The 17,334-nt window shown below is 39.4% G+C and overlaps 2 protein-coding genes across 2 annotated transcripts; one reads left to right on the top strand and one right to left on the bottom strand.

The window, feature by feature from the left end:
• Nucleotides 1–4,847: 4,847 nt before the first annotated feature.
• LOC311000344 (apolipoprotein D-like) lies at nt 4,848–5,910 on the top strand (the record flags this gene model as incomplete). Its single annotated transcript, XM_083991024.1, has 4 exons — nt 4,848–4,967; nt 5,096–5,217; nt 5,456–5,544; nt 5,666–5,910. The coding sequence occupies 4 exons, from the start codon at nt 4,848–4,850 to the stop codon at nt 5,908–5,910; spliced, it is 576 nt and encodes a 191-aa protein (XP_083847150.1).
• Nucleotides 5,911–7,834: 1,924 nt separating this feature from the next.
• Nucleotides 7,835–9,397, bottom strand: LOC311000165 (apolipoprotein D-like; the record flags this gene model as incomplete). The annotated part of the gene is made up of 4 exons (XM_083990803.1): nt 7,835–8,076; nt 8,223–8,311; nt 8,418–8,539; nt 9,278–9,397. 4 exons carry the CDS (start codon nt 9,395–9,397, stop codon nt 7,835–7,837), a joined length of 573 nt encoding a protein of 190 aa, XP_083846929.1.
• Nucleotides 9,398–17,334: the final 7,937 nt, after the last annotated feature.

The following is a 17,334-nucleotide window of genomic DNA, read 5'->3' as shown; positions in this document are numbered from 1 at the left end:
TCCTCAGTCCAGTGTCATAGACAGATTGCTTATACAGTCTTGCTTTTGCATTTTGATACTTCCACAACCATAATGTAACAACACCATCCATATTTCAACAGTCAGTGACTGGTGTTTAAAGAGGAGACCAAGATGGTTGAGTGTTTACAAAATGCAGCAGAGACCAGTCACCCAGCACTTGGGGTCAAACCAGTTTTAACGCGTCCTATTAAATCCTATCTGCTTCCAGACAAAGCCCTGTGGCTACAAACAAGGCTAAATTAAAGAAGAGAAAGATCAGAGGGTTCAGTTTCCAGCTAATACTCTTCAGAGAGGACTGACTTATTAGCAGCAGCCATGCAGGCACATCAAAGCCTGGCTAAAGCAGAGGCACCAGGTTTCTCCCCGGATGGAAGAAATGAGCTTGACCGGTCAAGTAGATGATCCAGGAAAGAACAAACCACACTGGCATATTTGCTCTTAGACAGTGAAAACATCAAAAGGATGAGAAGTAGCAGAATGTAGAAACTGTCTGGTCCATGCACTTGTTTTCTAATAGTTTTTATTGCATCACATGGAGGCTGGTTTCTCTTTTTGTCTCTTATCTTTGGTGCCGCATAGTTGTTCAAGTTTTATTATCACACTTCATTTCCTACAGTTGTTCAGCGCTGTGATATTTTTGTTCTTGGAGTTTCTGTATATGAGATTCCTGCTGCTTTCATTTCAGATATGGTTGCCGTTACATCTCAGGCTATAACCGCCCAGCTGTAGAGAACTGTTCTGCTTAATGCTGGTGTTTTGTATGTGTAGTGTTGAACAGGTGATGAGCATGAGCTTGAAACGTTTTCGTTTTCTTTTCTTTGGTTGAAAACAGTTCCCTGCTGCTGGAGAAGAGGTTGGTGAGAGTTGTGAGCTGTGACACAGGATCAGGTAGTTTGTCACAATGCGCAACACTTTTGTAATTTGACCATTTAGTAGAGAAGCATCATTCCTGATCTCTAGTGCAGAAAATAATGTTGGTTTTCGCCCCTGGATGGCGCCAGAGAGCCAGTCATAATGTTCCCGTGGGATTCAGCATGTTCACATGACTGGATTTATCACACTACACTTGACTTATCTAAATTCATTGTGGTTTAAAATGTAGCTATTTTTTAACAGATGTTACTTTAATAATTGATTGAGTATGCAGCTGAGTGTTATTCTATCTAAGTGTTGAATGAGTTCAGTCGTGTTTCTTGGTGCGGTGTATTGGCCAATGTGGTTGGTTTCTATGTCTAATCTATATGTATGATGTTTTAATTGCTTTTATTTATTGAATTATTATCAACATGTATATTACCATCTGGCGAAGGGACTGCCGATGAAAACTAGCCCTCAGCTAATTCGGCCACATTTACTTTCTGTTCAGAAATGTTGATCAATGTGCACTTTCCCTTTTTCTAAAAAATAAAGAATTTGAATTTGACATTAACATGACAACGCTAAACACAGCAAACACCTCCAGCCTGGTGAAGTCGGCCCAGCAGAGGCTCTAAAACCGGCTCATCAACTGCATCTAAACTTCTACAGAAGCACAATAGAGATTATTTGCCGGTGTCTCAGACTCTCACGGTGTGGTATGCAGTGCTGCACAGTGGATAATAGAAAGGACCTGTGCTGCTGGGTGATCCAGACAGCTCAGAGGATTGTGGGAGCTGTGCCTCTTGACCTATAGACGCTGTATACTACGCGCATCGACTGCAGGAGGAAGACGAGACCCATTAGCACTGACAAAACTCACCCAGGTCATTCTCTGTTTGTCCCACGACCGTCAGGGAAGAAATGTCACACTTTAAAAACCCAGACTCACAGGCTGAGGAACATCTTTTTCCCCAGAGCTGTGGCCACTATATCACACTCCCCATTCAGACCACACATCACACACCTGACAATCATTGGTAATGACTAAACAACATGCAATATTGACCGTAATCTGATATTTGATGTTCTTGCACTGTGAATGTTTTTCATGGTCTATCTGCACTAGATGCTACTGCTGCTTTGAATTTACCACTGAATTTGGCTGTCATCTATTCATTGTTGTTTTATCTAGGATTGTTCTGTTTTATCTAGTTTTGTCATCTTTTCTTTGCTTTAAAAAAAAATCTTGCTTTTAAGAGTGCCAAATTCAAATTTCATACGTGCAATAGCAACAAACTTCCTTATGTCCTTATGTAAAACTGTCATACTGCTAAGTATGGGGTCAAGCTGGGGTTTCTAGCACCTGTGTACACACACATACACATACAAACACGCTGTAGGTTAAACATGTGGAAGTGAAAATGTCTTCACATGTGCCGTAACACACATACTGTAAGGGGCTTGAGAATATTTCCTGCTGCTGAATAACTGCAGAGGTCACAAAATGTCGCAACACTGTGACCTTTCACCTAGACTGACTCGATACAGTCAAGAGCGTTGTCGTAAAAGGACAAGTCATATTTTGTCACATAAAAATAAGTTATTCAATTGAGTCTTAAATGTGTTAGGAAGTAATTTGACCACAGGTTTCTGTGGATAAACACTTGGATTAGCCATATTTAGAGAGGAACAATTGTAATACAAATCTGCCTTTTAATAAGTACTGTATAATTCAACGGTAAGATTAGGTTAAGTATAGAGGGCGGATGTGCTTTGAGAAATAATTGACAGCACAGGATCACAGATCAATACAATAAGACCGCAAACAATAGCATCATAACCAACAGCGGCTCAGTGTTAAAAGTTTCCCACAGGTTAAATTTGATGCATTTTATTCACATTTCACTGGACCGGATAATGGCGTCATATCAAATAGTAAACAAATGGCTGATTTCCCTTAGGATGCTGTGATCAAAACAGTAAGCGGGTATTCAAGTGAACCAGTTTAAATTTGATGAAATACAAACTCATGTGAAATTTCAAACAGCAAGTTGTTGCACATTGAACATGTTTTTTCTCTCTAAAAGCAAAGTTCTCCTTAATTAGCATGTCATTTAGATACTTTTATGAAAGATAATCTACTGTATATCACTAAATTGATTTAATTTTTTAAAGGTGTACATGCACCCGCTGGATATAGGATAGGATAGGAATTTATCTATTCAAAACAGGGACAACGCGCAAATAAACATTGATCTCGTATAGGGACAAGAAAAGATGTCTTGAGCCAGGTTATAGCAGAATTTATTTCCACCTGTAGTCCCTGGGCAGGTAAGAGCAGATGAAAAGATAACAATATTAAAATCGCTGAAATATGGCAGGATGGAAATTATATCCATGATATTTTAAAAGTAAACAAACAAACTGCATTAATATAATACAGTGAGTGATAAAATGCTGGTTAGTGTTATCAGTGAGCTGAGTGAGGTGGTGAACGTTTGGTTAAACTAAGTGATACAGTGGGTGGTTATCCTTTAACAGAGAGAGAACATGCCTTTATTTTAAGTGTTTTGGTCAAACATGCCTGAGAATGGATCACGTTGGAAGGTCAAAAGGTCAAATTCCACTTTAACGTGATGAGAAACTGAGTGAGCTCATTCTCACCACAACAACAACCACTTGTGTATTTACACCTCGGCTCTGGTTCTCTTAGCTTCAGGCTATTCAGAGATTTAGTTGACTAGCAGAGTACTTTTCAATGAGGCTCAAAGAGAAATATGCCTCTATTTGCTGTCAAGACTTAGTTAGAAAATAAGAAAAGAGAAGAAATTTGTGATTTTGTTCAGCAAATATGATGCTAAATTACCATTAGCAGTCCAGAAAAAACAAAAGATGTCTTTAATTAATTATCACTCCACATATAATTTTTTATCAATATATTGAAAACCCAATGTGTAAAAACAACAATTAGTGGTTTGAGCAGGTGTAGTGCCTTGGTTTTTGCACTTTAAAAAGTACATGAAGAGTTTTTCGTGATCTTTAGGGACCATGGGAGGTGGATTTTCTTACCTTTACGCTGTTTCAACCTGTTTCTATTTGTTGTGCTTTGTTAAGCAAACCAGCTGCTAAAGCTACAACTTCACCACACATCCATCTTCTCATCTGTCACTTAAGTCAAGGAAGCAAATACATATTTCCAATGTTTTTTTGTTGTTTTTTTTTAAATAAATATTTTAGGGATTGCATAATGTCGTTTAATATCACAGTCTTAATATTTATGGGGGAAACCTAAATTATTAAAGCTAAATAAACAGTTAGGCCTACTTCTTTTAAAAATCCACCAAAGCACATTAACATTGACTCTAAAGTCAACAAAATTAAAAATGTATTTCTTAAATTCACAACATATCAACTTGATGCATGACTCTGCTGCTTTGATGTCACAATCTACTGGAAATTAGTAGGCTATACACTTTTTAATTCTTTGTATAATTTTTGACTTTGACTTTTAATTTCAATATTAGTTTCTGGCTTTTTGCTGAGATTCCTTTGAAGAATCAATAACGCTCAGAAGAATGAATGAATGAATGAATGATAGAGGTAAATGAATGCAGATGAATTCAACTACAAAGATCTGATAACATCCCTCACCTGCCATCGCCCCTTGTTTAAACAGGGTCTTCATTTGAACAGGTGCCAGCTTTCACACACTCATCACAACAGTCGTCCATGAAAACACAGAGGAGGGGCCGTAGATGTGATCAGTGATGAAGCCACAGGTTCTTCGACCTATAAAAGGCCCACAGAAACCAAAAGTCCTGCACACACGTCGTAGCTGATCACATTCAGGTGTGCAGGCTGCAGCCGTGACTCCATGCATCTTGTCCACTGAGCTCTGGAGCAGGAGAGCACCTCAGTAATCCTGCTGTTTGTTTGTCTTGTTCCCTGCTGCAGGTTGTGGTGGTAAGATGAAGGCCATGCAGGTGATTTCCTTGACTCTGCTCTGTGTTCTCGCAGCCAGCGCTCATGTCCTGAGGTTCGGCAAATGTCCCAAGCCTGCTGTTCAGGCCAACTTTGACTCATCCAGGGTGAATACAGAGCTCTTCCTTGATTTCCTTTTGTTGTTTCTTAATGTCTTGCATGAGCTGTTTTGCAAAAAAAAAAAAAAAGACACTTACTTACAGAGGGTGTTTGAAATCTTGTGCTTTCCCTGCAGTACGTTGGTAAGTGGTATGAGATCAAGAAGCTCCCAACCCCTTTCCAGAAGGGTGAGTGCGGCACTGCCACCTACAGCCTGAAGGCCCCAGGAGTCGTCGGCGTCCTCAACAGGGAGCTGCTGTGAGTACATGTTATCAGATTTACTGTAAGATTCCTGCAGCAAGTCCACATTGTAAACATGTGTATTGAATATTGTTTGCAAAGATTCCTGCCTCATGATCACACAGCATCATCAAGTAATCTTTTCACACTGTATCTAATCTAAATGAAAACATTAAGGATGCACAATATATTTTAACAAATGTTTAGAAATACAAGAAAACACTCGGCTAAATTGGTTTTTTATGTCCTTTTATAGGGATGATGGCACCATTAATTCTATCGTCGGCTCCGCCAAAGCCAGAAACCCTGCTGAGCCTGCCAAGCTGGAGGTCTCCTTCACTGACAGTAAAGACGTCTCATCCATTATGCATTCATTCAAACCTTCAAGTTTAGTCAAGTTATTATGAATATTAACTTGTTGACTGAATATTCCAGTAGTTTTGACTCTTTTTTAACTTGTCTCCAGTCCCATCTCCTCCTGGTCCCTACTGGGTGCTCTCCACTGACTACGACGGTCACTCTCTGGTCTACGGCTGCACCGACTTCGGCATCTTCCGCCTGGAGTTCAGCTGGGTCCTGAGCAGGCAGCCCACCCTGTCTGAGGAGGCCCTCGAGCACGTGCACGGCATCCTGTCCTCCATCGGCGTTCATGTCAGTAAGATGGTCCCCACCAACCAGGACCTGGATTACTGCGCCCCCATGGACCAGTAAACAGAGATATTCCTATTTCATCTTACAAAGACTGTGGGGAAAACAGGACAACGTGGACTTATGACATGACTCACTCTGTACAGGTTGCGGCGTGCCTCATCTTGTGAATGTTATGTAAAGTCAATGCAATAAACCTGTAGAAAGAAAATGCATGTCGTGTGTTTTGTCTTTAGATGTTGAGCTCATTCTGAACTACAAGGAATACTGTTGAACCTAAACACACACAAAAGCAAGAAGTGTAAAGGTATAGATTTGTATCTTGTTTCCTAATGTAGTTTTAGTTTTTTAGGTTTTAATCTTGGTTTTACATCAGTAAAGTTTGTAATTCATATTCACATTGGACACAATAAAACATGGGTCATTGGAGTTTGTTAGGCCTATTTTGTAGAACCAGCAGAAATAATATCATGTAATGAAGCTGTGTTGACAATGACTTCTTTTGACTTTCTATTGTAAGAACTGGCTTTATGATTTTGACGATCACACAGTTTATCCCTGCTTGGTTTCTTGTCCGCAATTTCACATCCACCCACCAGATGTCCCCAGACTTTCTTCCTGTTCCCATGTCCATCACAGATTATCACACCAACCCTGACATCCAGCCTGCCACTGTCACCAGTCAGTTGTTGAATCGTCCATTTTGCTTCTCCCAACCTGTGCTGTTATCACTGTAACCAACTCAACATCAATGGCATTCCCCTGCCTGCAGTGACCTATCCAACTGCATGTGTTGATTATCTGGGACTCCTCTAGCTCTCTATACTCACACAAATGCACACAGACAGGCAGACAGTGTTCAGAGTGAGAGAGAGAGAGGATAGTGTGTCTGTCAAGTTCAGCTCTGCCTGTACAAGTGTGACTCCTGATGTGAAGAGTGTGGGTTTGATTCCCATGTTGACAGAGACGTCCCCCATGGCACTGAGATGTTCTACTCTGTATTGCAGTCTTGCATTTGGAGGATAAAAGCACCAGTAGTGTAATTGAAATATGCAGTCTGTGTGTTTATTTTTTAGAACTTTTTAGACGACCTCTTATTGGCAGTGGTCGCTGTCGCCCCACATTGTCTCATAATTATTGTCTGTATCCCACATATTTTTGGGGGAGATCTGGTTACTATATTTACATCTTGACTGAACAATAAGATTGATTTGTTTACCTCTGAATAAAGAAAGAGGAGAATATTTGATATTTATGGTTGCAGAACATGCACTTTGTCTCTCTGGTTGTCAGATTTTCAGACGTGGCCGTGTGTAGATTACTGTCTAAAGATGCTGAAGATTTCAGTCCATAACCCAGTGTTTTTCAACCGTGGGGTTGGGACCCCATGTGGGGTCGCCTAGAATTCAAATTGGGTCACCTGAAATGTCTAGTAATTGATTAAAAAAAATTACTGATAAAAATATTCTTTTAACAAATGATTATTCTTTTTAAATCTATGATTAAAAACACCACAGATAATCTTGAACAACTGTATTCTATACTTTCACTTTCTCAACATTAAATCGAGTTCAAATAAAATGCAGCATATAAAAATATCTTAGCTGACGCATGATTGACGGCCGCGATCACATGACTGCATGTGATCGGGGGTCGCCAGAAATTTGTGACGTCAAAATGGGGTCACGAGTCAAAAAAGGTTGGGAACCACTGCCATAACCCGTTGACCAAGCAACCATTTCAATACGGGAACTGACTTCAACATTACAACAGAAATAAACAGTTCAAAAGTAATCACTACTGTGTTTCATCAGACCACAGAAATGAAAAGTAAAACACATTCATCAATCTAAATAGATTTATTGCATTGGGTTTGCATGAGATCTACAATGAGACGCACAGCAGTCAGAGTACAGTCATAACAACACCACACAGCAGCGTGCAGATCTGTCGGCTGAGTCAGGATCATAATAACTTCTCGGTCAGTTTACTGCTGCATGGCGCTGCAGTAAGCTGCATCCTGGTTGGTGGTGAGCAGCTTGTCCACGTTGACTCCGATGGAGGCCAGGTGGCTGTGCAGCTCCTCGAGGGTCTCCTCCGACAGGGTGGGCTGCCGGCTCATGATCCAGGCGAACTCCACGTGCAGCACGCCGAGGTCGGTGCAGCTGTAGACCAGAGAGTAGCTGTCGTAGTCGGTGGACAGGACCCAGTACGGAGCAGGGGGGGAGTCTGGTGGTGCAAAGGGACGGCACAGTCAAATAAACAATCATCTTTATGTATTATTGCAAGTTTACAAAACCATCCAACACCTGCAAAGATGTAATATAACATTTGCAGTGGTGCAGAAAAGTTTGTGATAAATTAGGGGTCATTACTCTCAAAGAAGGAGACGAGCAGCTTGGCGGGCTCAGAGGGGTTCTTGGCCGTGGCAGAGCCGCTAATGGCGTTAATGGTCCCATCAGCACTAAAGAGACGGACAGAAAAATGTCAAAGGAAATTTGTGTTATACTGACACATCCTTTTCTTTTTTCTTTTTCTTTTTTAGATAAAGGATGTGAATTACTACTCACAGCAGCTCCCTGTTGAGGACACCGACTACTCCGGGGCTTTTCAGGCTGTAGGTGGCAGTGCAGCACTCGCCTCTCTGGAAAGTGTGTGGCAGTCTCTGGATGTCGTACCATGTACCAAGATACTGCAGAGAAAAGCACACAGAACATACATGCATTACTGTACCTCAGGTTTGTTATTTCTTTAGGTAGCAAGTGCTCGGTTTTTATTCAGTCACAATAATTGACCGTTTGAGTTTGGAAACAGAAAAATACAGCCTTGCTTTGCCCAAGTGACAAATTAAGGGTTGGAAAGATGAGCAATCCAGAAATATCTTCAAAAATTGTTTTACAAGCATGAATCAGATTTGTTCAAATGTACGTTTTGTATTCATGCTGGTTTTATGTCATTTGAATTTTTAACCTTTTTTTTTTTTTTTTTTTTTTTTTTAACAAATCTAAGACTGAATGCCCCTGAAAATGTCAAATGGTGTAACCACAAAATAATGATAAATATTGGATATGTTATCCACCTACAGTGGATACAAGCTTAAAACATTAAATTGAAATAGTTTTTTTTTTTTTTTGCTGTACTTCTATATTCAAATTTTAATGCATTTTGGCAATACTGAGCAGGACCTGTTCTAAAAACACTGCATTTTTTCTAAATATTGTGACAAATTATGTAAATTTGTTAAAAGACATAGTGTTGCATTGCAAAAATGAATTAAATTTATTCCACATTTGAGTCCAGATTTAGTTTCCTGTATATAGTCTGTTTTTTTTGTTGTTGTTGTTTTTAAATACTGGTTACACTACTTGACATTGGGTTACATCATGTCATTGACCCTTAAACAAAAACAAAAACTTGGTTGGACATTCACCCTGGCGGCGTCAAAGTTCTCCTGAACAGCAGCCTTGGGGCATCTTCCTGGGGCGATGACCTGAGCGTTAGCTGCCAGGACGGACAGCAGAGTGATGGAAATCACCTGGAGGGCATTCATCTTGTCTCCACAACCTGTAGGGAACAAACATTTATTCTGTTTTACAAAAAAAAAAAACACAAAAAAGTGACATCAGTAACCAGGTGGGAATCATAGCTGCAGCTTACCTGTGTTACCGGGAAACAGTGGCGGTCTGAGTGTTGATGGCGCTTATATCAGCGGCCACATTGTGCAGCCCCTCCTTAGTATTTACATCATGTCTATTTAAAGAACGTGTGTGTGTGTGTGTGTGTGTGTGTGTGTGTGTGTGTGTGTGTGTGTGTGTGTGGGAATTGGCACCTGTTCACATAACTATCTTTATGTTTAAACAGACCTCTGACAGAAAAACACATGATTGTTAGGTTTGTGTAAAAATCTGATTCGTTCTGTGTGCAGACCTTGGCTGAAAACTTAAGCAAACAATTAGAAAAGTCTTATTTATAATGTATATTAATTTCCTCTGGTACTGTACAGTGATGTAGGGTGACATCATGACAAAAAACTTCAGTAGGCTACTTTTAAATACTTTGACAACTACATTTGGCATCAAATTTTGTACTACGTGTGATTTTCTTGATCCCATGACGTTCCTTTCAGCACAAAAATGAGACAGGAATTTGTGGTTTTGAGTTAATTATAATAATGAATAATGAATGTAAAAATATTATTAGTGCAATGAATATATGCTGTTCTTTGCATTTAGTTAGATAACACCATTATGAGGGTGTTACATTATATACTGTATACTCATATTTATGTTATCTTTGAAGAAACTGCAAACAATATTTCTGCAAACCAGACTTAATTTCAGTGTCTAGTCTGGGGGTAAACTAAGACACTAACTACCATCAACCCCCTGATATGGTTACGTGCTAGTTAGCTAATGTGAACTAACATCCATTGGTAGATGCAACAATGTACAGATGTTCCCCAGATGTCTCACATGCATGCACACTAGCATGTGGTCAGAGCTATTAGTTTCACGATGACCAGCCTAAAAATATAAACCTATGAAAAATTAACTTTGCATTGTACACTCATAACCTTTTAGCATTTAGTGGCCATGGTAAATAAAAAGAGCAAACTGCAGACTATCTATAGAGAACAACTAAATGTGCAGTAGGTGTTTTCTGAATGGATCTAAGGCTCTTCCTGTAATTTCAAGGATTCTTGATCCTGAAGAATCCTACTATCCAGGATCTCACTAATCGAGACCTAAACAAGATTTACATTATGTGTAGAAGACGTAAAGCTTCCTCCTTGGTGGGATTACAGTTTCAGTATCATTGTCATTAACTTATGAAGACCTCAGAGATGCAGGTTGTCCGGACACCAGATTGTTGACTGTAATTAGAAGATGGATGGTGTCTGTGTCTGCACTGACCCAGTGAATTTATAGCTGAGCCTGTTTCTCGAGGTTAAACCTGCTCTGATCCTTTCGCCTTACTGTGAATCTGTAATGCTGGCTGGGTGCAACCAAGAAGGACAGAAAATCCCATATAAAAAGCTTACACCTAGGAGATTCCTAAATTAGCGGTTTACATGTCCTAATGCTCTGTTCACTTAATTCCTAAATCCTTTATTATGGCTTTTTCTCTCTTTTTTTCCAACAAAAATTATCAGCCTCACAAATCACCTGAAACATTATCTTGTCCACTGGCTGTAATAAAAAACTAAATTAATACAATATGATGTATTATAGCCAGGTACTGTTAATATTTCCTCATTGCTCCGGCCATTACCACTTCTTTTTTGTTTGGTTGCTGCAGTGGTGAAAGACATATTCAGATCCTTTGTTCGAGTTCAAGTATTAATACCATACAAACAAATAAAAACTATGTATTTGTTGAAGTACTGATACATTAACTAGTTGAAAGGACAGATAGTTTTATTTGAGAGATGGCAGGAGAAGGACTCTACTGTGCAGAATGGCATCTTTCTACACATTAGTTGTGCATGCTACAAAACAAAACTTCTCTTACTACCTGATCATCAGGCTGAGGACTCTAAATGCCTTATGTTGCGTAATGTGCTGTAATGTGCTGTAACAGTGAAGTAAGCGATTCCCTGGCTCACACCAGGTCCATTAATGCTAAATGAGCATCACTTAGTGCCACAGTACACCTGTGGATTATGTTTATGACCAGGTACTTTTTCATGTCAGAGATGTATATTCAGCAGGATACAGAGACAAGTATAATAGAAGAGTGTAATTTTGGGAAAGATGCTTACACAGTCTCCAAGAGCCAAACCCATAAATTAATGAAACATTAGATGAAAAATCTACTAACAGCATGATACAGGGCAGGTCATCGTGAAACTAAAGAATTAGTTATGAGAACAAACTGGAACATTTCTCAAAGTCATCTCAGACTAGGTGGCTCACCTGGTAGAGCTTCAATACAGCAACTGTGATTTCCTGAAACTATTATAACAAATCATAATTATTTAAAGTGATGATTGAGAATCTCCTCCAGTATAAACAAGCCCATTGTCTGTTTGTGTCTGCAGCTTATTACAGCCCATGGTTTGGTTTTAACCACAGGCAGCCTCTAGTGGTGGTTGTGATTACAACAGGAGCAGAGGAGGAAGTCTGATGAAGCAGCACAACAGACACAAAGTTCATGTTCAGAGTCTGAACTGATCAGTGCTGCCTCTCCACAACCTATTATCAGTGATTATTGCCTTATGATAATCTATACAACTGCGTGCACACATATATGAATACAAACATGTGGCCAAATTGAAATAAAGTAAATCAAACTAGAAACAAATGTGATTATGATCAAGCCATAAATGCTCCTGCAGATGTCACAGCCTCTGCTGCATTTCCTGCGAGTCTACTTTACCATTAAAAACTCATGGGTTCCTACAAGTTTCATCCTTTCAGGACCCTCGTGTCCAAAAAAAGAACAAAAGAACTTCTATAAAATCATCATATATCAATATTTTTTTCTATGTAGGCTATATATATATTTATTTTATTTATTTATTTATTTTTTGTATAAATCTCTTAAACCACTTCAGCTCTGCTCAAAACTACTAAATGTTCATTAATTTTGGGGATTTTAACCCTTTAAATGCCAGTTTGAAGACATGTTTCAAATATGAGATTTTTTTAATATAATGAATAGTGGGAGGTTGGGGCATTGCTGGTTATCAGAGTCTTGGATATGTCAAACATTTGCACCAACATTGATTTCATCATTGCACCACTATTTTTTCTGTGGTGTCAGATTTTTAAATTTGTCACACATTGGGGACCCTAGTGGCCAGAAATGGATGCACAAAAGAACTGCTATGAAGTTATCACATATCAATATTTTTTCTGCTTTTTTTTTGCATAAATCTCTGAAGCCCCTTCAGCTCTGCTCAAAACTACCAAACATTCAATAATTTTCAGAATTTTAACCAACACACACACACACACACACACACACACACACACACACACACACACACACACACACACACACACACACACACACACACACACACTCAACTCTGTATCATATCTGTTGTTTAACCAAATCACCATCCAGCCACCCAAGTTGTGCACAGCTAGCTGCCACCACCAGGCGTTAAAGAAAACATAATAATTCATAGGGGTGCAGGCCCATGCTGTGAGCGGTTGGTGAGCACAAACTGTCAGATTAAGTGGTCTGAGAGGATGATCCGGCCAACAACATTTAGTCAGATTTCTAGCAAATTACCAGCAAGCATGTTTGGGTCATCATCCCTCTGGCTCCCCTGGGGAGCACAATACTTCTGACACCCAAACTAGACATGTGAAGAAAAACAAAAACAAGACTGATCTCTATGGTTTATAAAGTCTACAAGCTGCATCATGTAGCTTCTCTGCATGTGGCCACAGAGCGGTTAAGGAGGGGTTGGCCATTTTGCCACTGGAAAAGGAAGCTAAGCATTTAGGTGTCTTAACTATGGCCTAAAGTGCTAACAAGGGATTAGTGAGGTAAACGTTGAAAGAGGTTTAGCACTCCATGCTTAGGACCAGTGCTGCTATAGTAATTACACATCAGTTGCAAGGTGCGGCAAGCAGTTGGATGGGAGATCACAGTGATGTCAGGACAGGGAGGGCTTACCACAGGAGATAAGGCCAGCTAATGGAGATGAAACGAATCTGTATTTAAAAGGTCTTTTTTAGTTAAGGCAGCTAGCTGGCAGCAGACTGAGCTCGGACCAGTTGGCTGGTTAGTGGGAGGCCGTGTAGTTGTGAGTATAGAAGAGGGACACTGCAGAGACAACTCCTGTGAGCTCTACAAAGGCTTTTCATCCACATTTCTGACTTTTTTTTGGTTGTTTTTCTGCAACCTGAATTGGGACAAAACCAGTTTAGCGCTCATCTTACTGGTGTGAACTAGGTAAGTCAATTCAAACTTTTTTTTTTCTTTTACTACTTCCCTCTCTCCTTTTCCATCCATCGTATCCTTCTTTTCTGAAACAGGTTTGTTTTCGTTGCGTGCTCCATGGTATGAAATGTATGTATCTGACGCGTTGCGTATGCAATTAAAAATTACAATGTATGAATAAACATCCATGCACATTGCTAAAGTTTTACATTAGACCATGCAAATGTTTTCATATTGCCATGCAAAATGTAAGCAGTAAATGGTATAAAAGGCTGCTGATCCCTTAGTAAGTGATTAATCTAAAGGCCAATGCGATTAGATGAACAACCTTCAAATCTGTATAATTAACCTAATAATTAGCCCAGATTCTGTAAATAGCACATAAATAGTAATGAAATTAATACCAAAGTACACTGTTGTTATTAGCTGCAATGACATGTTCCTATATTATAAATATAGATATATATATTTATTTATGTTTAATTTTATTCTTTCAATCACAGTCTTTTTCTGCACTTTGTGATTTGATCTTCTGGCACCAAAAGTAATTCTTAAATGAACAAGAAAAAACCTGCAGCTCTGTGTGCACATCTCATAAAATCACACCTGCTTTCATGCAACTGACAAATTATGTGTGTGTGAGTGTGTGTGTGCGTTGTGTGTGAAGGGATTAGGAGGGACTAGACAATACTTCTGTCTTGTCTGATATGACCTCCTCAGGGCTCCATCTAAGTCGTCAGCAATTTTTCCCTTTAATTCATTCTTGTAATGAGATTAACCAGGCAACAGCAAATCCAAGGAGCCCAATCCCTGGATTTGGCAGCTGCGGTGTGGCCTCTGCTTGTTGAGGAAATATGACAAGAGTTTGTCGAGCTCACCTTTGACGACAGTTTCATTCGCCAAAAAATGCTGAGGCTGCTTTAAGTTTATGATTGTGGTTCTCTCTCACCAGCAGGAAGGTCAGGTTTGAACATGCGTTACAGCAGAGTACTTTAAGTCTCCGGCTACAACTTCACTTAAGAGACTTAAAACAAAACCCAATCAAAGTGTTAGCTGTGATCGAACAGGCCCCCGGTGTATGGATTCCTCCACATGGCTCAAGTTCACACAGGCCCCGGCCCACGTTGTGCTTTCCATGCAGCTCCATTATGTTTGATTTAGTTTAGTACAGTAGTTATTTTTTCTGGAGAAGAGCTCCTCCGCGATCTTTGAAAAGCCAATAAAGTTGTTCAATAATGCAAACTTCTGCTGCGAAGGAGTTGCCACAACCCTCAAAGACTTCTAACCTTTTGGAAGTGAAATATTCTCCCCGCTGCACCACAAATACGACTCTTGTGTACATCCTGTCTCAGTTAACATTTCAAATGTGATTCACAATTTAAAGAAGAAAAAAAAAAGGTTTTTTATTATTATCCTTTATTAACAGCAAATCTTACACTCCAACATGTTGAGAACATCTTATCAAGTATTACACTTGAGTAGCCTATATTTCTAAGGTACTTTTACTTCACTGGACTCTTAAAATGTCATGCCACTCAATATTTCCAAATTATTGAAACCCCACTACATTTATTTAAATGTCACATTTACAAGTTAAGATTTTCTTTTATATAATTTGATGTATTATCATAAATTGAACCATTAAACCAAAAGTACATACTGTACTTTTTTTTTTAAATGCAGCACAGACTATTTTAAAATCATGCTTGTACATCAACTAATCAGTATTAATATTCTAATCATATCTATTATATATATTGAAAATGGTGCACACTGTTACTTTTTATACTATATTTTGCTGCTACATATTTCCACTACTGATTTATCACGGCTTATTCCACACAACAAAGTTCACTCAACTTGACTTAGTATATGAGCTTAACTGCATTAAGATTTTGCTGATGTTCTGCAGAAAGGTAGAAATAAATATTTCATTTTTTGTCTACCAGGAAAATAAAGTCGTAAATTGAATCAAACTCATATTTTTTATTTTACATTTTGATTCTCATATTTCCTATAGTCAAACATAAAATATGTGAGCTGTGAGCGTGTGTGAGCTGTTCAATTACACTTAACTCCATCACTTTACAAGCCTAATCATCTTAAAATGTCTGCAGTTGTTTATGGTCACTCATATAAACTGTAAATCATGACTTTATGGTGTAAAGGCACGAATACATTAGACAAGGCCCTGAGGCTCAGAGCTTAGTGCCCACTTGGGAATTACAGAGACATAAATGTAGAAATACATTTCTCCTCATGTTGCTGATGCTAGCTGTTGTGACATTGGCAGAGATGGAGGTGGAGGCAGGGTGCATGTGTTCTCACCACATAGCACCACATAAACCGATTGCATCCCCAGATTTATCCCCAAGGTGTTTTTAGGACATCCTGGGAGCTAATGGAGGCTAATAGGCTTAGCACTTAGGGTGTATTGTCCGGGATGCTTACAGGCAAGGTTTGCTGAGGGTAAAACTCTAAACGTGCGGATTACCTCCAACACATCCCTTTAAAGTGCTGTATAGCCAGGACTTAGCTAATAGGATCCTGGGGGTAGCAGGGGCCTGGGAAGGTGGGGATGGGGGTGGGACGGGCCAGCAGGGCGGGCTGCAGGCAGGTCAGCAGATGTAGCTAGCAGACTGTTGCAGGACTAACAAGGGGATTACAGCCCTCAGATTAGATGGACTTCAGAGGCAACTTGAGGGACTGTGGATAATGCGCAAAGGCCTCAGGGCAAATCTTATGGCAGCATTTGTCTGGGGGAGGGGACGGCAGAAATAATGTGGCCAAGTACATGTGCACACTTTATTAAACATGTCTCATAAACACGTCAGTAAAATACAGTTGTAGAATAATCATCTGTATTTATATTCACGTGATATAAACAGGTGGCTGTTTGGCGAAGTTTTGTGTGATTTAAATTCATTTGTGTTCATCCAGAAACATATTGCACACTGGCCCTTTGGATTAGCAGAACTGGATTATTGTGCTGTCGTTTACAGTATCATATTTTGTAATGGGATTTCTGCAGCGTGGAAGGTTAATTGGAGGTGTCTAAGTCGATTGTGCTCGTGTACACAAGCTGCTGGCTCAGCCAAGAACAATGTGGCCATTTGGAGTGAGTGCGTATGTGCACTATGCATGAGTGTGAGTGTACACGTGCGTCATTTCATCGCTACACTTCTGAGGACCAAATGCACTCACAGGGATGGAGAGATGAGAAAAATCCTCCAATATGGGACTGTTTTTCCTGTTCTTGACATCTCTAAGGGCCGGGGTTAGGATTTGGATTTACGGGTTAAATTCAAATGAAGGATTAGGTTTACGTTACGGTGAGGGGTTAAGGTTGGTTTAAGATTAATGCTTAACACTAGGGGTAAAGTAAGAGGTGAGAGTAAGGGTCAAAGGTTAAGGAATGAACTTGACCTTTGTTTGTGTGAATGCTTATTCTACAGTTGTAGAAAATCTCAGTTTTGTTAATGTATTTATCAATCAAGCATTTATTTGTACAGTGTAGAAAAATGTGAATTCGATTTTTTTTTTATTACAACATGTTATTAAATTATTCAAACAACATTTAATTATTGT

This window comes from Trachurus trachurus (assembly GCF_905171665.1).
Source record: "Trachurus trachurus genome assembly, chromosome: 17".
NCBI classification, from domain to species: Eukaryota; Metazoa; Chordata; class Actinopteri; order Carangiformes; family Carangidae; genus Trachurus; species Trachurus trachurus.
This window is presented reverse-complemented; position numbering and strand designations above follow the sequence as displayed.